General features: G+C 41.6%; 1 protein-coding gene across 2 annotated transcripts in view; it reads left to right on the forward strand.

The window, feature by feature from the left end:
- Positions 1–19,045, forward strand: part of POU6F1 (POU class 6 homeobox 1) — a 61,994-nt gene extending 42,949 nt beyond the window's left edge. For both annotated transcript variants that reach the window (XM_075265887.1, XM_075265889.1), the window contains exons 9-12: positions 113–331; positions 2,329–2,470; positions 3,587–3,755; positions 15,866–19,045. In XM_075265887.1, the coding sequence (XP_075121988.1) occupies positions 113–331; positions 2,329–2,470; positions 3,587–3,755; positions 15,866–16,211 (876 nt within the window). In that variant the 3' untranslated portion in view covers positions 16,212–19,045. The remainder of the gene's footprint in view (positions 1–112; positions 332–2,328; positions 2,471–3,586; positions 3,756–15,865) is intronic.
- The last annotated feature ends 4,456 nt before the right edge of the window (positions 19,046–23,501 follow it).

The following is a 23,501-nucleotide window of genomic DNA, read 5'->3' on the forward strand; positions in this document are numbered from 1 at the left end:
CATTCAGCGCGCTGTCGGCTTTCCAGCAGTACATGGAACTGCCTGTGCCCAAACCCATGAAAGGTCCTCTTTAAATGTCACATGTAAAATATTTTTTTCATTTGTCTACCAGGTTATTGGCGCTCTTCCATGGTTGTTGAACACACCAGGGATCACTGCGGGTGCTGCGGCAGCTGCTGTGTCAGCTCCAAATCTTGTGCAGGCCGTAACACCCCAGCTGCTATTAAACGCCCAAGGACAGATAATAGCCACTCTGGCTAGCAATGCCATCCAGCCAGCAGCTATACGGAAACAACCCTCCCAAGACGTACCAGCTAAGACAGAGCATCAGGTAATATTATATATAAAGCTGAGGCCTGGTTCACATTTGTGTTCTGTATTCCATTCGGAAGTCCGCTTGGATACCCCCGAATGGAAACTTATATGCATTAAAAAGTGGTTAGCTAAGAAACCACACGGACACCATAGACTATAAGGCCGGGTTCACACGGAGTATTCTGGCTCGTGATTTGGTACGTAGACGCCGCGGGAGGTTTTGTGGGCCGTATACGCTCCCATTGTTTTCAATGGGAGCCGGTACCGTATACGCGGCGCTATTTTGTCTCCAAGGCTCTCTTATGACCTTATGGGGACACAATCTGAAAAAAAAATAAAAAATTAATAAAAGAAAGTTTTAAAAAATGTAAATAACATTATTAAGATAAATAAATAAATAAAATAATACGCCAATAAAACTCCGTTATTAAAGGTTATAGCCCCATCCCTGACGACGCCATACAAAATAAAAATTACAATAACGGAGAGGAAAAACTATTTTATAGAGTTTTTCAGTGGCACTCTGTGTTGTTAAATAAAAAAAATAAATAAATAAAATTGAAAACCAGACTCAATTTCCCTCCTATTTTGTTTATATTTTCCTGGATACAAAAAAATTAAAACACATTCGAAAATGAAAACAACATAAAAATAAAGCCCTATGTGTCCCCGATAAAAGACGCAAAAATTACTGGTACTGGTCCTGGACCACATATTGGCCCGGTGTGAAGCATGGGATTTTTCAAAAAAACAATCAGGTCTTGAATGATGAAAAGAATCCAAGGAGTTTATTTCAGGAAGTCCAGTTTTAACAAAAAAAATAATTCTTCAGAAAATTTCCATAATGCATACAACAAACACCTTGTACCTCAGGCTGCTGTAGTCTCACAAACAATTCATCATGTGAACTTCACCAACACACACCCATACCCAGCTTTCTGGGAATTGGAATCATTTTATACCTTAGACATTTCCCATAATCCTCTGCAGTTTTCCCTATAAAACCCTGGAGTTGCTGCAGACTTGCCTCTTATAAGATCAGGGCGGACACACCCAGTGCAACTCCACTACTGCAGGTAAATATGCAAAAACACTTTATAAATCCATGTTAATGTGAACAGTTCCTTAGTGTTAGTATATGGTTCCCAGATGGTAAGACAAGAAATAGTAGGAAAATAGAGCATTAGGTGGCCAGCCTAATGAGGAAAGAAAGAAATAAGAAGCAGTAATAGAACATTCACACAGAGATATTACCAGATCTGGGGTCTTATGTACCACCACTAAGGTTACAAAGAAGAAATCACATGGAAACATAACACAAAATAGTTTACCTCTTCACACCCGGTACTAAAGTGGTTAAAATGGTGATATATTAAAGAGGTTGTCCAAGCTAAACATCATTTTCTAATTAGCCCGACTGAGGTGAAAAAAACCCAAAACATACTCACCTGTTCCTGGTGCTCCGGTGTCCTCCCAGGGCGGTCCGATCCTGCAGTTTGGCTGCCTTCTTGCTGTGGAATTTCTCACTGTCTTTGATGTCACTGGTTCCCTTCCTGAGGTCACTAATTGGCCTCAGTGGTCACAAGCGGTGGGTAATGTTGCTTTTTTGTTGTTTGTTTTGTTTTGTTTTTCACCTCCCCTGGCTTAATTAATAAATAGAATTTTATCCTGGACAACCCCTTTAAACCCTAAGGCCTGGTTCACATCTGCATTCGGGCCATTACGTTTGCCTATTGGCATGAAATATGTGGAGAGAAAAATCAGCAAGCAGCACTTTTCTCTCCGCATGTTTTGTGCGGAAACCACATGGACCTCATTATAGTCTATGGGGTCTGCGGGTCTCCTTAGGTAACTGCTGTTTTATGCGGATAGGTTCCCGAATGCAGATGTGAATAGGGCCTTAGTTCATTAGAAACTGTATAAACTCAGTATAAAGAATGTTATTAGACATGGAAGAGATAAAAAACTATTGAGTGATCAGGACCTCATTTTCCTTCTTTATTTCAAATCTAGCCTGTTCAGCAAATCCAACCTGCTCCTACTATAACACAACCATCAGTGGTGGTCACAAATCCTTCTCCAGCCAACACGTCTACTTCTACTCAAGTCCATGTCAGCTGTCCAGAGCCCCCAACTGTGGGCCAACTTGTATCAAGTAAGTACACCACATTATCCACCAAAGTGCATTCTACTTATTTTATTATTTATTACACCGTTACGTATTTAGCTTCTTACCGTGCTGTGCTGTGCATGTGAGGTGCTGACAGCTGTGCCATAACACTTAGTGCGGTACATTTTCATCACATGGTCACAGCACTTCCGCCCATATGATCATCTGCAAACTGTGATCAGTGCCCTTTCACACCGGCTGATAACTCATCCAAACCATCAATTACAGAAACCCTTAACAATAATAATAATAGCTTTATTTATATAGCACCAACATATTCTGCAGCATATTCGGTTGTCCTCTCGTAACATAATGTTCAGCGCCACATAGAGTTGGTGGCGGAGGCCAGCCTTGACAAAACGCGGATAGGTGAGTAAATTATTAGTCGCTCCCCATTGCAATAATCCAGTTGGTAGAGGCCGATTATAAAAAGATTGCTACCCCTGGTTTATGCCATAAGGCACTGCTTGATTCTATTGCTTCAGGTTGCCTCGTGGCAGATGCGGCCATTCCACCACGAGCCACATAACTCGTTCACATCTGCGCCGGCACTCCGTACTTGAGGTTTCCGTTTCCTGCCTAAAACAGAGGCAGGAGACGGAAACCTGCAGGAGTCTCTCTCACCCATTCATTTGAATGGGTGAGAAAGCTGTCCGGCCGTGAGCGGCGGTGAGCGTTTTGCGCTCTCTGCCGCGAAACCGGGTTTTATAATCCGGACACAGAGTCAGACATGCAGTACTCTGTGTCCGGATTAAAAAATCTGGTTTCGCGGCGGAGAGCATAAAACGCTCACCGCCGCACACGGCCGGACCCGGTCTATGGTTTCCGTCTTCTGCATGCCATAGAACCATAGAACGGAGACCCTGAACGCAGGTGTGAACCTAGCGTCAATAGGTCATGTGTTTGACATCTGTGCTCAAAGCAGCAGGCATCAATTCCTGTAAAGGCTGATGCAAACAGGCGTCTGTAGATATGTTATGTTATTAACTGACTCTCATCCCCCCCAGCCCCTTGGATAGGAGAAAACCCTGATCCGGTTGACTACTGTGAACACTGTTTTTACATCCGCACTGTAGCTATAACATCATTTTGTATGTTTAGAGCCACACTCTGGAACCTATGATGATGATGGAATAAACTTGGAGGAAATTCGTGAATTTGCCAAGGATTTCAAGATTCGCCGTTTATCCCTTGGTCTGACACAGACTCAAGTGGGACAAGCACTGACAGCCACAGAAGGACCAGCATACAGTCAGTCAGCCATCTGCAGGTAACATTGATGGGTCAGTTGGTAAAGTTTCTCATATATGATACAGTATAGATTCAGTGATATGATTGTACTAGTTTTGATCTTTTCCATAGTGTTGATTATGTCACACTGTGTCAAGCAACTCGTGGTATGGTTACACTAGGTTCAGGCTGGCGCTGTCATTCCATTGTTTGGGTCCATTGGTGAACCCAATCAATGGAGAGGAGGATTGCTAAAACAACTGTTAAACACGGAGCCCGCCGGACCCCATTGACTACAGAACGGTTCTATAGAATGAGCATTTGATCTTATACACCATGTAGCTTGGCAGTTACTTTAGACCAGGCCCCACGTTGAGGCCTCACGTTGCGGAAATACAGCTTTTTTTCTTGCAGATTTTGTTGCGGTTTTTTGAGCCAAAGCCAGGAGTAGATTCAGCAAAAGGAAGATGCATAAGAGCTTCCTATATATTTCCCATTCCTTTTGTAGCATTTTTGGCTTTGGGTCAAAAAAACACAACAAAATCTGCATCACAAAAAGCTGCGTTTCTGCAATGTGGGGCCTCAGCCTTATACGCCTATTTAAGAGAAGAGGCCTGATGGCGCACACCTTAGGATGCAACAACAAATGTAGAAATTTTATTGGTTCGGATGGATAACGCGTTTCGGGGATATACCCCTTCGTCAGATCCACAGGATGCTGATGATCTAATGTTTAAATGTGCTTTCTCTTGTGCAACAGTGTGCAATGAGTGGCATACACAGACCATGTAAAAACATTTTGCCGCTTCATGGTCTGTGTATGCCACTCATTGCACACTGTTGTGGATGGATTGTGAAGACAAAACAGCAGTGAGGTGAGAGTGCTGTTGGGGAGTGTGGCGGGCTGGAGAGAGTAGTTCGGGTGCTGCGGCCGACGGTGGAGGCGCAAAATGGTGGCGTGCTGGAAACACGTTCTGTAGTTGGCTAAGATGCGCATGCTCCTGGCAACAGAGTGGAGTGGCTGGGTGGGCGGTGTCGCGGATCGTCAGAGCGATGGGGGTCAGCAAACGTTAACGTGAGGGTGAAAGTGGTAAAGTATATGTAAATGTGATTGTGTGGGGTTAGGGGCGAGGCTGTAGAGGGTAATATGAATTTTGTGGCTTGCTATGGTCCAAAGTGTGTGAGATTGCAGAGATGGTGATGTGAGTTTGGGTTTTGTGGGGGTCCTGGGAAAAACGTATGTGCGCTATTGTGACGAACAGTAGCCTATTGCGCAATCCTGTGTAGTAACTATGTTTGTGGAAAATTTCAGCCAAATCGGTGGAGCGGGTTGTGTGTGATTGAGGAACAAACATCCAAACACACAAACCCACAAACATCCAAACTCACAAACTTTCACATTTATAATATTAATAGGATATAATTATAGAATTGGTCCTTTGGGTGTTTGTCATTTTTAAGCTCAAACCTGTGGAGGAAAATGTCCTCTGTACAGGTTTTTTGTCTCTGACTAGTCTACCTGTGCCTTCTACACCCCTAAAGTAAAACATAGAAAGTTTTTGACAAGCCCTTTAAAAATGAAAGCTAGGCCTTTGGTTGCTGTGGGTAACATGGCTGTTTTGAGGCCTACTATTCCATGCACTAGAAAGCTAGTTTAGAACTCCTTTAATACCACGAAGTGACTTGTACCCAAGTACTGTAATCCTCTCAGCCTATGAGTTGAAATGCCACGCTGGTAGCAAATGTCTGAACAGTTACTAGGTTATCACAATATTCATTTGTTAGCTCATTTTCTTTCTGATATGTAGATGGCATTACGTATAATTGCTCCCACGTAGACTGGTCTATGTCTACAATTCCCAGCACATAATAAAGCTGAGTATTGTTATGTTACAGTAGTGGGACTGGTAATATTCCGGTTTTTAATGGTAACATGTACGCTTTCCTCTGGCTTTGTGGCACTTTATATAAAACATCAAGGGACTTCAAAATAAGATTCACATCTGCTTTGTACTCCATAAGAGGAACAAAAAAACTGAGAAACCGATCCCTTTAAAAACATGTTGAATCAAAATGAGTGTTTAAAAACCTCAATTGTTTTCAGTCTGCATCAGCTCCTTCAGAAATAGCAGGTCTGCGGACTTTTTTGCATTCCAAAAAAATGAAAACTGATGGAAATGGATGGATTTATTAGTTTTAGATTGAAGTGAATGAGGGAACTGATGCAGACTGGTGACAACTGATGGGGTTAAATAAAACCCATTGAACTCAATAGGTGTTTATACTGCTCCAATGACAGGACAGAAATACTAAGGGTAAGTTCACACAAGGTTTTTTGGTCCGGAACCTGAGGCGAAGGCCACCTCAGGTTCGGGCCCAAAAACGAATGCCGGTGTACTGCATCAGCATCCATTCGCACACTCCGCTCCGGATTATGCCCAATGAATGGGCCTAGTCAGGAGGAGGGAGTTGTCTTCAGGCCAAATCATGAGGCGAAACGGCCTGAAGAATGAGCATCTCGCTTCTTTTTCCGGGAGCTGGAACAAACGGCTCCCGGAAAAAAGAACTGACCGGCTGCCATTGATATCAATGGATACGGCCTCAAAATCCTGACCAAAAAACCCCGTGTGAACTTACCCTAAGTGAACAAAACAGTTGTGAACACAAGTGTTAATAATGGTCACAATAAGAGCAATCTGAAGATAGAACAGGGCTGCCAAAGATATTAAAAATGCCGTAAGTTTTCCTGATGTAGACTACTTGACATAGTAATACATAGTCTGTATTCCACTTGGCATCTACAATGTCAGCCAACAGCCTGCTGGAGATTACTGAAAGTCACATTTCTGTCCTGTCAGTAGTCATTTTATAATTTACAACTCGACTTATAGGGGTTTTCCAGCCAACTAAAGGTTTTGAAAAATGGGAAGGTGTACAGGGAATTATCAGACCGTGCATGCCCTGCTAAATATTCTGGGAAAGGAATATGCAAATAATTATTTCCTCTGGTGAGAACTTTTGGAAGGTAACTCACTATACATTAATTCCCACATCATGCTCTTAGGTTTAAAAAAAAAAACAGGCATTGATCTATAGGGGGCCAAAAGGTAGTGTTAGACCAAATTCACCTTTTCCCCCATGGGGGACTTATTTGCATATTCCTTTCCTAAAAAATGCTAGGGATAGTGTGAAGTAATAAAAATAGGCCATACACACTTCAATGAGTTGCGGAAAAAAAGGAGAAAAACACAATACTCAGAATAATGTATGAAAAATAAAACCAATTTTTATTAAACATCATTAAAAACTGACAAGACAAAAATACAAAGGGGGGTTTTATCCCAACAAACCAGCAACCAGTGGATACTGGTACTTGTAAGGTAACAAACTAAAAAATTGAGGTATTGTAAATCAACAAATAATAGATACTAGCTGGTACCCGCGACTTCGTCTGCGGTGATTGTAGAAGTGGGTATATACAGGCGCGGGTAAGGTTTTCGTAGTGTGTATAAGGTATGGGATATGAAATGTAACTTTGTATCTTGTGTTTGCTGTAATTCAGAGAATACGTGAGACTTTTGTGTTGCAGTTACTTTGTATTAGAGCTGCTATATATACGGTGTTGTGAGAAACTTTACATAGTGACTTTGGGACAGAGGTATTTGAAGTTAACCCTTTCCCGTCGATGGCATTTTTTGATTTTGGTTTTTCATTTTTGACTCCCCTCCTTCTAAACCCCATAACTTTTTTATTTCTCCGCTCCCAGAGTCATATGAGGTCTTAATTTTTTTTGGGACAAATTTTTCTTCCTGATGCTGCCATTATTTATTCTATATAATGTACTGGGAAGCAGGGAAAAAATTCTGAATGGGGTGGATTTGACAAAAAAATGCATTTCTGCGACTTTCTTAGGGGCTTTGGTTTTACGGCGTTCACTGTGCAACCAAAATGACATGTCCCCTGTATTATGTGTTTCGTTATGATTCCGGGGATACCAAATTTATTTGGTTTTATTTACATTTTGACCCCTTAAAAAAATCCAAAACTGTGTTAAAACATTTGTTTTTTGAAAAGTCGTCATATTCCGACAGCCGTAACTTTTTTTTACGTGCGTGTACGGGGATGTATAGGGCGTCTTTTTTTGCGGAACTGGGTGTACTTTGTAGTTCTACCATTTTCGGGAAATGTTATTGCTTTGATCACTTTTTATTCAAATTTTTATCAGAATCAAAACAGTGAAAAAACGGCGGTTTGGCACTTTTGACAATTTTTACCGCTACGGCGTTTACCGAACAGGAAAAATATTTGTATAGCTTTGTAGAGCGGGCGATTTCGGACACAGGGATACCTAACATGTATGTGTTTCACAGTTTTTAACTACTTTTATATGTGTTCTAGGGAAAGGGGGGTGATTTGAATTTTTAATCCTTTTTATTTGTTTTTATATTTTTTTTTACTTTTTTTTAAACTTTTGTTTTTGCATTTATTAGACCGCCTAGGGGTATTGACATGGGTGGGCGGTGTCGCGGATTGTCAGAGCGGTGGGGGTCGGCAAACATGGCTGCTCCGGAGCGTTATAGAGCGCCTCCTGGAGTATCGTTAAGGTGAGGGGCAAAGTGGTAAAGTCTATGTATATGTGATTGTGTGGGGTTAGGGGCGAGGCTGTAGAGGGCAATATGAATTTTGTGGCTTGCTATGGTCCAAACTGTGTGAGATTGCAGAGATGGTGGTGTGAGTTTGGGTTTTGTGGGGGTCCTGGCACAAACATATGTGCGCTATTGTGACGAAAAGTAGCCTATTGCGCTATCCAGTGTAGTGACTATGTTTGTGGAAACTTTCAGCCAAATCGGTCGAACGGGTTTTGCGTGATTGAGGAACAAACATCCAAACACACAAACCCACAAACATCCAAACTCACAAACTTTCACATTTATAATATTAATAATAATAGGATGTTTGAATAGTCAATGTAGTTACAAGAGTTTGCCACTAAGTGGCGTTAATGTCACGCAGAGTTATATAGATGTAAAATATATCATTGCCCAAAAGGAATTTTACTACTTAGGGATATGTATATGTCTTTTCAAAAATGTATATATACCAATATCTAATTATCATATTGACATAATCACTCATTGGTGTACATGTAGCTAAAACCGAAGCATAACGGCATGTGCCTAATAACTACTAATGTATATATAGAGCGAAACATATCAATTAAACCCCAAGCAGAGCAAAGACTAATATTCAAGCAATGAGAGTATATAAACTATTCTGGTAAGTAAATACTGACTGCTCACCCATAATGAGATGGTGTAGTGTGACCAAGTATCCAATGTCCACGGGGTGGAACACCCGATGTGCGTTTCGACCGCTAGTCTTTTTTTCCGCAATTCTTGTCATTTCATATGGAGAGACCTATACGCGTTAAATGGGGGTACTGACAGGCTTAATTATTATAGAAGGGTGTGATGGATGTTGCTGGATGGATGGTGGGATAGGGTCCCAATCCGTATGTAATACAATAAAGAATCCCACTGACAAACAATGGATCTTTTGCGTGATTGCTTTTAATGTTTGAAGATTTGTACACGGCTTGGTGAAAACAAAATAAGCGTTTTCGGCCGGGATGGCCTTCTTCAGACTCTACAAATGAGCAAAGTGTAAGACAAAACAAGAGTGAGTATTCCACCAAAGCATCTCATGTGTTAATATACAAAGAGATGACTTGACAATAAACCGACTATACCAAATATACAAAATGTACAAAATATACAAAATCATCACTTGAGTGTATATACTATAGAAAACCAGAAGGTCAAGTCGATATAACAGGAGATTTAACCCGTGACATACAGATAACATAGAATGTAGCTCGCCGTTTTTTTAAGCTGTTGAGGTCCTTGGTCATTCGTGAGGAGAGTATGAGCCAAAGAATTAGACCAAAGTTAGTGTCCCTTTTGGACTACAAAGAGTGAAGTGATCTCTTGAATATCAAGGCATCCCTGTGGCAAGAAGAAAGGGATAGTCATTAAGTACAGATCTATTATAAGACATACCGTTTCAGGTTTAGTTGAAGGTATAGGAAATTGGGAAATGCCCAGATAAGAGGTATAGGCCTAGAAGAAAGATTTAGTAAAATGAAAATATGACCTGAAGTAGTATACGTATAGCGTGTTATCTAATGGATAAGATGCTCACCCTTCAAAGTAGTATTTCAAAGGGGAACACCAGGTAATGGCATAGGTAGAGTGTGGAGGTTCCAACCAGTCTATCAAAGGAACCTATGCGCTAATAGTTAGTGTAATCCAAACTAGTGGTATGTTTAATTTGACAAAGATAGTGTGGGATTACAGCTTACCCTTATCAGACCGGATGTGGTATACTAGTCAGGATGCCTGTATAGTGTAGGATGCAAGGTCCGCTGGAACCAGAGAAAAAGCTAATGTTCAGGCTCAACCAGTAGTTGTATACATATACACATATATTTGTATCTATGGCTGGTGTGGGGAAAGGTTTTACCTGTGAAGCGTGGCTCAGTATCCCCCTGGAGGAGCTAGCATTGGTGGTGCAGTGTGTCCTAAGGGATATAAATATAGAGCTGATCATCTGCCCAGTAAAGTGGCCAATGACATATAGGGGAGAAGCCCCATGTTGCTCCTTACCTCTGGTGGGCGATACGAGCTGTCCTCTATCATTGGTGGTGTGGTAGACACTGCGGGCGGTCAGCGCTTTATCGCGTGCTGAGCCGGCCCGCCCTGTCGGCACGGCGCATGCGCGCCGTGCGTCATGACGTGAGGCAAGGCGCACGTCCCATGTTAGTCTATGGGAGCGCGGCCGTGCGGCTGGACAGTCACGTGGGAAGGTGTTTCCCCGTGACCATGGTAACCCAGGCACACAGCATCGGAGTCACAGCGCGTCTCTGCCTCAGGGCAGAGACTGGCTCCAGGGGCAGAGCTCGGATTACAGCAGCCCTGCACTTACAACTATAACTAGATGTCTTAATGGGTCACTGTATGTCAAGCTGTGGAATATGGGATGTGACAGGAGAGCTAGATTGACTGAGGAAAGCAAAACCAGTAGTGGAAAATAAGAAAAAAGATAAAAGATGATAGAACATACAGTCAGTGTTGCCAGAGAATTGACCAAGGATACCTCTTAGATGATGTCACTGAAGTATCTAACAGCGATTCTGGAAAACAGGAAACATATATTAGTACATCAGGTCCAGATTCACAGGAAAGCAGCAATGTCATATTCTCTATTTAACCCCAGGGGTTCCATTGTCTGGAGGGTATATATCCAGAATGCTTCTCTACGTTTTAGGAGGCGAACCCTATCTCCCCCCCTCCTTGGTGCCTCAACCTGTTCGAGTACCTGGAACCTTAGCTGTGCAATGTTGTGATTCTGGTTGATAAAAGTGAGCCGGAATCGGCAAGTGTAGCAGTCGGCATCGAATATTCGATTTATGCTGTCGTATGCGGTCCCGCACATGCTGGGTGGTCTCCCCAACGTATGCGAGACCGCATGGGCACTTAATCAGATATACTACATGTGTAGATTCACAGGTGAAGAAACCCTGTGATGGAAAAACGCGTCCAGATAGGGGGTGATAAATTTTGTCCCCCTTAAGAATGTTTGAGCATTGCAAACAACCTAAACATGGAAAGGTGCCTCTTCTAGGCGTGTCCAGGAATGTCTGTCTGGGAACTTTCAGGTTAGAGCCAAGGTCCGCCTTCACTACGGTATCACGTATATTGCGGGGGCGCTTATAGCAGGGCATGAACCCGTTTTGAAATTCTTCAGCTGTAATCCCACACTATCTTTGTCAAATTAAACATACCACTAGTTTGGATTACACTAACTATTAGCGCATAGGTTCCTTTGATAGACTGGTTGGAACCTCCACACTCTACCTATGCCATTACCTGGTGTTCCCCTTTGAAATACTACTTTGAAGGGTGAGCATCTTATCCATTAGATAACACGCTATACGTATACTACTTCAGGTCATATTTTCATTTTACTAAATCTTTCTTCTAGGCCTATACCTCTTATCTGGGCATTTCCCAATTTCCTATACCTTCAACTAAACCTGAAACGGTATGTCTTATAATAGATCTGTACTTAATGACTATCCCTTTCTTCTTGCCACAGGGATGCCTTGATATTCAAGAGATCACTTCACTCTTTCTAGTCCAAAAGGGACACTAACTTTGGTCTAATTCTTTGGCTCATACTCTCCTCACGAATGACCAAGGACCTCAACAGCTTAAAAAAACGGCGAGCTACATTCTATGTTATCTGTATGTCACGGGTTAAATCTCCTGTTATATCGACTTGACCTTCTGGTTTTCTATAGTATATACACTCAAGTGATGATTTTGTATATTTTGTACATTTTGTATATTTGGTATAGTCGGTTTATTGTCAAGTAATCTCTTTGTATATTAACACATGAGATGCTTTGGTGGAATACTCACTCTTGTTTTGTCTTACACTTTGCTCATTTGTAGAGTCTGAAGAAGGCCATCCCGGCCGAAAACGTTTATTTTGTTTTCACCAAGCCGTGTACAAATCTTCAAACATTAAAAGCAATCACGCAAAAGATCCATTGTTTGTCGGTGGGATTCTTTATTGTAGGCTTAATTATTAGTTCTGTTGATATTACTATATTATTGAGTAGCCGTGTCATGTTGTTGTTGTGCTTTGTACACTTCAATGAGTCCCTACCACCTTGGTCCTCTATGGTCTCTATTTACTGCTCCATTTCAACACTGGAAATGACTGTTAGATGGGCGAGGGATCGTAGAGGTGAGTGCGACTTAGTTCATTATTTTACATCATTCCTTAGTTTATTGGCTGGATAATCTCATTAATGCACTTCCAACATGTATGGCACAGTGATAGTATATTATTTATCTCCATTCAATTACCCTTTAGGTTGGTAAACTGTAATGTTCAGCCATCATCCTTTATGTGCTGGTCATTTTCTGTCATGGAATTACAGCCGTAAAATTCACAGTATTTAGAGTATGGGTGGGCGATTATAACCAAAATCACGATTAGCTGAACATTTTTACCTCAATCAAGATTAATGAATGATTATGTAAGGATGCTCCCCTTATTACATGCCTTGCCCCTGTTTATAAGCCACCACCTACCACTGAATTTTGGTTTTGGAAATTCACATGAGCAGTCCTGAGCGTGGAAGTAAAGTGTATCAGATTTTTACCAAATCTCTTCCACATTCTACTTAAAAAAATCATTACAGAATCTACACCAGAAACTGAGCTGCAGTAGAGATTGTAAATCCACTTATTGTGGTATTATACTATGGATTTCTTCCTTTAAAAGACATAGGGTGAATTTAAATTATGGGTAAATGTGTAACAATTATGCAACAAAGTCCATGAAAAAATTACTTAGTGTACTTTTTATCACTACAGATTTCCAGGAGAATTTTAGTGGCAGAAAATCTCCAGCTTATCTATCTCATGTGGACATACCTTAATGGATGAAATTGTATACAATTGACCCAAACCCTTTCATGCCTTAAAGATAAATGTGGTATCTAAAGTTTCTGTAAAGGGAGGAAGCCATTTTTTATTTATAGTGACTGCCAGAGGCCAAACAAAATTCTTGAGCGTAAATTACAATAACATATTTAAAAGTAAATGAAATTCATATTTTCTGTCCTTTTAAAGTGTAAAAAAAATGCTGATGTGCTTTATGGTATTTGGTGAACATTTTTGTAATATAATATATTTAATGGAAAACAGGAAAGTTCCCGCTAGTCTAAACATTGCCCTGGAGACTCTGTGACGTACACTTGTTCTCAATGCAGTATTTAGAGTTGTAGTATTTGCCATAGGGGGATGTCTCTCCGGTATTATACCACCTAGACAAATTCTGGTATCACACGAAAGCTGAGATGAGAGCTATCATATGCTGTCTAGACTGCGGCTTTAACTGTAATTACAATGGAAATATTACTAGTTAAAAACAGGAATAATATATACATATGCCGGTCCCCGGGCGCGCAAATGTGCACCCCTAGTGTCTAGTGCAGCTTACGCTGTGTCTTTGCCTGTGGAAGCCCCATGTCTCTCAGTGGCCAGAGAAAAGGAACTGGTGACGTCACTCACATACATCTCTGGTTCCTTATCTGTGGACTCAGTTGGCACATGTGGCACAAGTCTCGAAACGGAACACACAGCAGCGGCAGATACTGGAGTATGACCGGGGGCTGGAGAGTATGATTTTTTTTTTTTTTTTTTGTTTCACCTTTCCCATCCTCCTCTCTGTGTTGTGAAATTCCTGGACAACCACTTTCAAAGTGAACATCCACTCTTGAAACCCATTTTCTCTTGACTTGTGTAAAGCATAATGTTCTGGGTGTCACCTACCACTAGAGGCAGTGCAGGCACTATAATGTTCTGGGTGTCACCTACCACTAGGAGGCAGTGCAGGCACTATAATGTTCTGGGTGTCACCTACCACTAGAGGCAGTGCAGGCACTATAATGTTCTGGGTGTCTCCTACCACTAGAGGCAGTGCAGGCACTTACTGTATGTAGTACACATCCTATTAATATTATAAATGTGAAAGTTTGTGGGTTTGTGTGTTTGGATGTTTGCATGTTCGGATGTTTGTTCCTCAATCACGGAAAAACCGCTCCACCGATTTGGCTGAAATTTTCCACAAACATAGTTAATACACCCGATTAAACAATAGGCTACTTTTCGTCACAATAGCGCACATACGTTTGTGCCAGGACCCCCACAAAACCCAAACTCACACCACCATCTCTGCAATCTCACACACTTTGGACCATAGCAAGCCACAAAATTCATATTGCCATGTTTGCCGACCCCCACCGATCTGACAATCCGTGACACCGCCCACCCATGTCAATACCCCTAGGTGGTCTAATAAATGCAAAAAAAAAAGTTTAAAAAAAGTAAAAAAAAAAAATATAAAAACAAAATAAAAAGGATTAAAAATTCAAATCACCCCCCTTTCCCTAGAACACATATAAAAGTAGTTAAAAACTGTAAAACACATACATGTTAGGTATCCCCACGTCCGAAATCGCCCGCTCTACAAAGTTATACAAATATTTTTCCTGTTCGGTAAACGATGTAGCGGGAAAAATGGTCAAAAGTGCCAAAAAGCCATTTTTTCACTGTTCTGATTCTGATAAAAATTTGAATAAAAAGTGATCAAAGCAATAACATTTCCCGAAAATGGTAGAACTACAAAGTACACCCGGTCCCGCAAAAAAGACGCCCTATACATCCCCGTACCCGCACGTATAAAAAAGTTACGGCTGTCGGAATATGGCGACTTTTCAAAAAATAATTTCTTAACACAGTTTTGGATTTTTTTTAAGGGGTCAAAATCTAAATAAAACCATATAAATTTGGTATCTCCGGAATCGTAACGAAACACAGAATACAGGGGACATGTCATTTTGGTTGCACAGTGAACGCCGTAAAACCAAAGCCCGTAAGAAGGTCACAGAAATGCATTTTTTCTTCAAATCCACCCCATTCTGAATTTTTTCCCTGCTTCCCAGTACATTATATAGAATAAATAATGGTGGCATCATGAAGAAAAATTTGTCCCAGGAAAAATTAAGACCTCATATGGCTCTGGGAGCGGAGAAATAAAAAAGTTATGGGGTTTAGAAGAAGGGGAGTCAAAAACGAAAATCAAAAAATGCCATCGGCGGGAAAGGGTTGACTTCAAATACTTCTGTCCCAAAGTCACTATGTCACGTTTCTCACAACACCGTATATATAGCAGCTCTAATACAAAGTAACTGCAACACAAAAGTCTCACGTATTCTCTGAATTACAGCAAAAACAAGATACAAAGTTACATTTCATATCCCATACCTTATACACAGTACGAAAACCTTACCCGCACCTGTATATACCCACTTCTACAATCACCGCAGACGAAGTCGCGGGTACCAGCTAGTATGAAATATTTTACCAAATTTGGCTGTATCTTAAAGAGTATACTAGTATACTAGTATATTCCACAATTGCTGTATAGACAATTGCCAGATATATTTCGTAAAATTGATTTATCTTAAACTTAGATTTTTTTAGTTCTTTTTTTTTTCTTCTTCTTTAACAGGTTTGAAAAGCTTGACATAACACCGAAGAGCGCTCAGAAGCTGAAACCAGTCTTGGAAAAATGGTTAAATGAAGCAGAAATGAGGAACCAGGAGGGACAACAAAATCTGATGGAATTTGTAGGTGGAGAGCCATCAAAGAAGCGGAAAAGGCGCACTTCATTTACTCCTCAAGCTGTGGAGGCCCTAAACACTTACTTTGAGAAGAATGCCCTACCCACTGGTCAGGAGATCACAGATATCGCGAAGGAATTGAACTATGACCGTGAAGTGGTGAGGGTATGGTTTTGTAACAGGCGCCAGACTCTCAAAAACACCAGCAAGCTAAACGTCTTTCAGATTCCCTAGAGGGGATGAAACAAGCCCTTTACCACCACCATGTTGCCAGCACTTCGTCCTTACCACATACGGTAGTGGTGGAGCCCTCTGACGTTCATCTGTAAAGCACTTTTGTGGCTGTATATACGCTTTATCCATACTATGGCCATCTGTTCCTTCTATTGCCCTTGCCTGATGTTTTTATATGACAGTAGCCTAGTGTGGTAAAGGCTATGACAGCCCAATCTATCTGGTGGCCTAGTTACACACGAGTCCCCTGTGTAACCATTGGGCCAGATACATCCCCTCTATGGAGGGACTATAATTCTGGACTTCTTTCACAGACTTAACCCATAATTGTTGCTGATGTGTGATTATGTGGAGTGCCACGTTCATCTCTTTGTATGTATATTCCGGATCTGAGTTCCTAGGACTCTAACCAACAATCACAAACCTCTATTTCATTGTTTTACTTGCTTTGGATGTCAGAGCATTTCAATCATTTTCTTTTATCTTTACTTCTATGTATTTATTTAGATTCCTGCAGTATATTCACCGTGATGGGGTTGGTCAGGAGTTGTATGTACGTTGTACATAATGCTGCCACATTATGCCACAGATGTATGTTACTGTGTATGCAGTATAGCGTGCTTGCCCACTAACACCAAAAAAATGAAGCCCAAATCAGCACCGTTTCTTCGACAATAGAGGGTTTCCATGTCCAGGGTCCAACTCATAAACCCTTCAGTAATAGTAAAAGGAAATGGACAGAACTCCAGCAAGTATCAGCAAAGAGGACTTGTTATTCGATGCTGTAAGTGACATGTCTCAGGTCATTAGGAACCTTCACCAAGGTCTGAATTTGTCTGTAAGGAAAATGGTGAGAATTTGGTGTGGAATTTCAGTGCTGAAGAAAAGCCTCCCATTGACTTCAATGGGTTCCTTTTTCTTCTAGGAGAATATGATAGCAGGAAAATGAACCCATTGAAGTCAATGGGAGGCTTTTCTTTCAGCACTGAAATTCCATGGACCCTAGGAATGGACCCTAATAGTAATTTGGGCAAAGCATTTGCTAAAAATGTTATATCCCTTTACGCCTGACTGCTTTCACATGAATGCATTAACTTACGCTGTTGGTATGTGCTATGGATAAGGGGGCATTCACACTACAGTTGGATGTCTGTTCTGACTGCGATGGACATGTGATGGATTTGATGAAAACGGGCACTAACGGACGACAGATTGACATTAATGGGATTTTTTAACAGATTTATAATGGATCTGTTAGTATCCATTTTTAACAATTTGTAACGGATGCTAGTAACGGACACTATCAATGGTAGTGTGAAGGCCCCTTAAAACTAATCATGCGTTTTAGGTTGATCTCTGCTGAACACTCATTTTAACAATAGTTATCTCTCCTGATAGCAGCATACACATGCATCCTTGGCTCAGTGTAATGTGCATGCATTGTGAATGTGGAGAGGGGAGTAAGCTATGGCCAGACACCTCTGGTGGCAGATTCGGTCCTGAGAACAAAACAATCCAGCATGTGCAGTAACAGTACGGTGCATGCGCTGGTATGCTCATAGACTGAAAGCAGACCTGTCACACTGACAACATAGTCTAATCTACCAGAAGCATGTTGTACAGCAGGAGGAGCGGCGCAGATTGACTATACAGATTTATAGAAAACAATTCAATATAATTTTGTATAAACTTTACATTCTGGACTTTGCATTTGAGTGGGTGGTCCTATCAATGATTGATGGATATGTATATACAATCATATAGGAAAGGCTTAGGAACACAGAAAGAAATTTATATCAGAGAATAAACTGCAAGTTTTACTGGAAAATTTCCCATAAAACTACATGTGAATTTGCTCAGCTCCTCTTGCTGCCTTCAGTTTTCACTGTGTTTTCAATGTGGCAGGTTCCCTTTAAGTTAACCCTTACAGGTAATATTTACTTGCTGTGTGACTTCTTGCTTATGATTGAGAATGATTTAAATACAACTGGCCAACCCCTTTAAGACGTGTCCATGACATATACAGTATCTCTCTACCAGTATATACTGCCCTTTTTGATTTTTTTTTATTTATATATATATTAGCCAAACCAATGCCTTTATAAAATAGTTTTGCTTCTATAGAAGGCAGCCTTGTTTGTAGTGAAAAAATTATGTATTTATTCAAAAAATCCTCAAACTTCTTCCATTGCAACAATGGCATAGAGTTACATCGACTCCAGTAGGATAAGTGAGTTCTATTTACAGTGTATGGGGTCATGGGTAACAATATTAGGCAATCATGTCTGAGGTATCCCAACATCACAACTGTATGGTGGCCGGTGCCATCTGCTTCCTGCACTGTCCCCTGTATAGCTTCCGATACTAAGAGTAAGCCGGAGCATCGCATAGTGTGGGCACTGGGTGTTGAACCCCAACAGATTAGATACTGATGGCCTATCCATTGGATAAGTCATAAGTATGAAAAATGTTCAGGGCCCAGAACAATCCCTTCAAATGCAACCAGCCACAAATGTACACCTTTAAGAAATATCTACATATAGAGCATGTGACGAAACTGTATGTTTACATTTCCCAAGCATTATGGTTGTATAATTTACTTGTTTTTTTTTTTTAATTATACTAAATTGTTCCATGACATCACAGTATTAACCATTTTATGGCCAGCTTTAATTCTGAGCACCAGACCATGAAGAGCCCATTTATTGGCCGGAGCAAATCGCTGCTCACAGGAGACTTTTCTAACATCATCAGGTGGCTAGCTTGCAATGTTACAAGAACTCATGTGTTTACTAACATGTAATTGATATAATGTTTTATATATAAAAGAAAATGGTGCAACTTTATTACTTTTTTTTTTTTTTCATTATTTACTTACATGTTTTACTTATGCTGTTACTCGATGTAGACAATACGAGCAGACACGTTTTACTTTAATCATTTTACGCTTATTCCACATCTACGCCGGATGTTTGTTCTGTTCGTTGATCGGAGAGCCAGAAGAACAGACAAACAGACCACAAAAATAGTGAACATAAATAGAGCCCGAGAGACCCTACTGGCTATCATGGTGTCTGTCGGATGTCCATCCTTTGTAACTGATCTCTCCAGATGAATTAGTCGGGTTTGCATGATTTTTTCATCCATGGATTTATAACTGATCTGCACCGGACAGACCCCTAAAGACACCTATTATGAATTAAAGGGGCTCTATCAGCAAAATTATGCTGATCAAGCCCCACCTATGCGTGAATAGCCTTTCAAAAGGCTATTCAGGCACAGCTAAAGTTATATTAAACTACCCCCCCCCCGTTTTAAAATAAAACTGTAAAAAAGAATATGTTAATCTTATCTATCGCGCACGGTGGGCGGGAATTCAGGGTCCAACGTCATCTTCAGCCCCACCTCCTCTTCCAGCGATGTCCTCGGGTCCCGTCTTCCTCCGACGCTTGCGAAATGCCATTGATACAAAATGGTGCGGGTGCATGCGCAGTAGCAGTAATAGTAGTAGTAGTAGCAACATGCTACTGCGCATGCACCCGCACCATTTTATATCAATGGCAGTTCACAAGCGCCAGAGGAAGACGGGACCCGAGGACATCGCTGGAAGAGGAGGCGTGGCTGAAGATGACGTCGGACCCTGAATGCCCACTCACCGTGCGCGATAGATAAGATTAACATATTCTGTTTTAGTGTTTTATTTTAAAACGAGGGGGGTAGTTTATTATAACTTTAGCGGTGTCTGAATAGCCTTAACCTAGACAGAAGAAACTGCTGGGAAACATATCAGTTTAATTGCTCTCCCTGCAGTTAAACTGATGGATGAACAGGAAACCTTGGAAACTGAAATGGCCTTTGCCATTTGAATAAATCCTGTTTGTTGCAATCAGCAGGTAGGTTAAAGGGGTCCTAACTAGAGATAAGCGAGTAGTACTCGTTCGAGTACGTATTCAATCGAATACTATGGTATTCAAAATACTCGTACTCGATCAAGTACCACTCGCTGTTCGAATGTAAAAGTTCGATGCAGAACCAGCATTGATTGGCCGAATGCTATACAGTCAGCCAATCAACGCTGGTTCTTCTCCTACCATTAGAAGTCTTCTCCGTGCAGCTTCCCCGCGGCGTCTTTCGGCTCTTCATTCACTCTGCCAGGCATCGGGCCTGGGAAGAGCCGACTGCGCATGTCCGCTTGTAGTGTGGACATGCACAGTCGGCTCTGCCCAGGCCCGATGCCTGGCAGAGTGAATTCAGAGCCGGAAGACGCCACAGGGACGCTGCACGGAGAAGACTTCTCAGAGGATCCAGCCCGACCCTCACTCATGGACTTGGTAAGTATAATTTGATCGAATGTTGCCTACCCCTGAAACGAGCATTTTCCCCCCGTAGACTATAATAGGGTTCGATATTCAATTCGAGTAGTCGAATACTGAGGGGCTACTCGAAACGAATATCGAACCTCCAACATTTTACTGTTCACTCATCTCTAGTCCTAACTGATGTGATATTGCCTCTTTCAGAATCCAGAGGCACATTGCCAAGACCACTCTGACCTATGTGGGTTAGCTGAAAACACGCTCCAGAAATGCCAAAATCAACAATGATACTTCAACTTGCTTTAGTTAGATGGCACAGATGCAAGTGGATGAGGACAGTAAATCCTTCCTACATGGTTCAGACAGAACAAATACATGATACCTAACTCCCTCTAAGCGCAAACAGTTCTCACTATTCTGATTTTTTACAAGCCAGTCAAACTCCATGCAGTATGGTCCACATCTAGCAGACCTGCCCAAAAGCTGTTCACCTATAGCAGGGGTGCTCACACTTTTCCAGCATGTGAGCTACTTTATAAACTGAATACAACCAATAATTATATTGACACTTTAGTGTGGGAATTCCATATAGAGCCAAAAAGAACAATCCGACCACACATATAGAATAATAAAATATAGTAATACTTTATTAATTTACACTAAAAAGGTAACATACAAATGTACACAAATATACTGACAACAATTGCAGTATCAGGAACACCCGACGCGTGTTTCACCCACAAATGTTTTGAAGAGATGAGAATTGATTTTTTTTAAAGAATTTGAGCAGTAGAGAGAAGTCCTCATATGAAGCACCGTGCGGCTCCGTCTTTCTTACTACTCCCAATTGTAAGGTCAGTGCCTGTTTTGAAGATGCATGTAAGGGAAAACTCCTGCTTGCTTCTCTCCGCATTTTTCAAGCGGAATGGGGCACGGAATCCCTGAACATAGAGCGAGCGCTAGTGTGAACCTAGCCTAACATATTTACTTTCATAGGAATTCACTCTCTGGATTTTTAATGAATAAGAGGATCTTTATTGCTTCTGTCTGACCATGGCTGTCTGCCTTTTCTTAAGGAGTTGGACTGTGGGAAAACAGAGGAGTAGGAGTTTTTGGTTTATCTTCCCAACTCCATAGCCCTGGTGTTTACACAATAAAAGAATTGTGATCCCACCATTGTGATCTTTTGGACACTATGGCAGCTCCTATCATTTCATTATTATTTCAGATCAGCTACAAAAAATAGCTATAACACAACAGTAACCCTAATTCATCAGCAGAGACCTGACGATCAGTACTAACACAGTGACATCGCCTTCATGCCAGCCATAACGCTAAAGAAGTAGCAATAGTATCTCCCGATGGTTAAAGTAACCTCCCCTGTCCCCGCACTGGTGTTATAATATGGCTCAGTGGTTAGCGCTGCAGAAAATGTGGAAACGCAGTTTGTGGAAAATGCAGCTCCATGAGGTCCACGATTCCCTTCATGGGGTTTGAGTTTGAAGTACGTGTGTGATAGTCCATCATGGATGAACAGTAAGTAAGGGAAATCTGGATGCATGAGCACAAATTTCTAAAAAATAAAAAATCTGTCAGTGTTTTAAAATCTTTTTTTTATTTTATATATTCGGAGGGGGAAAGGAAGGGAGAAAAAGTGGGGCTAAAAAACAAAACAAAATGTGACCCATATTATGATTGGGAATGGAACAAGACTAAAGGGTGCAGCCATTCCCAAAGAAGTCCATGGGGTGGAGCTTTTAGAAGGAAAAAATGTCCATTCATTATTGCACATGTACATGTCCAATATTGGCAAGTAGAGGAAGTACCTAAATGATGTAGTCTAAGAGCAATGGGCGGGGGACAGGTTTAATAAATATACAAGAGTGGCCATTTTGTCATCTACCATTTAGAGGGTCAATTCTGAGTGCATTTGACAAAATCACAGATTATATTAGTGGTGATTATTGCCCCCTACTGGACATGTAAGAAAACCATCAGCATAGCCTGCTTAGGTCTAGTATTAAACATCAGATTAGTCCTCACACCAGGGAGCAGAAGAATGATGGGTCATGTAGTAGGTAATGCCATGTTTTATGTTGTTTAGTGGCAGATGTTCTTTAAGGTCAAATTCACATAAGGCATTTTTCTCGCATATTTCACTGGGGGACACAACACCTTGGGTATAGACCTGGCCACTAGGAGGCAGACACTAGGATAATGAAAGCTGTCGGCTCGGCCTACTCAGCCTATACCTTCTCACAGAGAGTGCACTAAGGAAGTTTTTAACCTACTTAGTGTCTTAGAAGGCAGTCACGACCTGACTCAGGTCTTTTTGTCTTACATCGTTTATATGTTTTATTTTCTTTCAGGTGCAGGGGGTCTTCAGTTTGTACGCCACACTAGTCGTACCCCCTGCGGGCATAAGCACTCTGTAATAGAGCAACTCAGCGGTCACCCGGTCCCCACTAACTGCTTGCTGCATCGGCAGCTGGATATTCCGGTGCTTCCAATACCATGTGCAAGGTCTTATCGATGGGGTGACCCTGCGGTGCTTGAAGACGCCAGATTAGGGTATGAGAAGTTTTTGAACATAGGTGAGCATACCTCCCAATCGTCCCGATTTCCGCGGGACATTCACGATTCTGATGACGTGTCCCGCGGTCCCGGTTGGAAGGAGGTATGTCCCGATTTCAACTCAGATCTGCGTCCAGAGGACACAGATCTGAGTTGAACACATACGCGGCTGAAGCAAGGAGCTGTCACAGTTCAGCACCTTCACCGCTGTACGCCGCCTACTGGCTTGTAGACGCGATCGTGATGACGTCACATCGCATCTACAACTGTGCACGCGCGAGAGAGACAGAGGCGCGCAGAGAGCAGCGGGGGAACGAGGAGAAGGTAAGTGTAATGTGGAGGTGGAACGTGAAACTGGGGGCAGATGAAGGAGAGGACGGAATGACACTGGGGGCAGAGA

This window comes from Leptodactylus fuscus, chromosome 2 (genome assembly GCF_031893055.1).
Source record: "Leptodactylus fuscus isolate aLepFus1 chromosome 2, aLepFus1.hap2, whole genome shotgun sequence".
Classification (NCBI taxonomy): Eukaryota; Metazoa; Chordata; class Amphibia; order Anura; family Leptodactylidae; genus Leptodactylus; species Leptodactylus fuscus.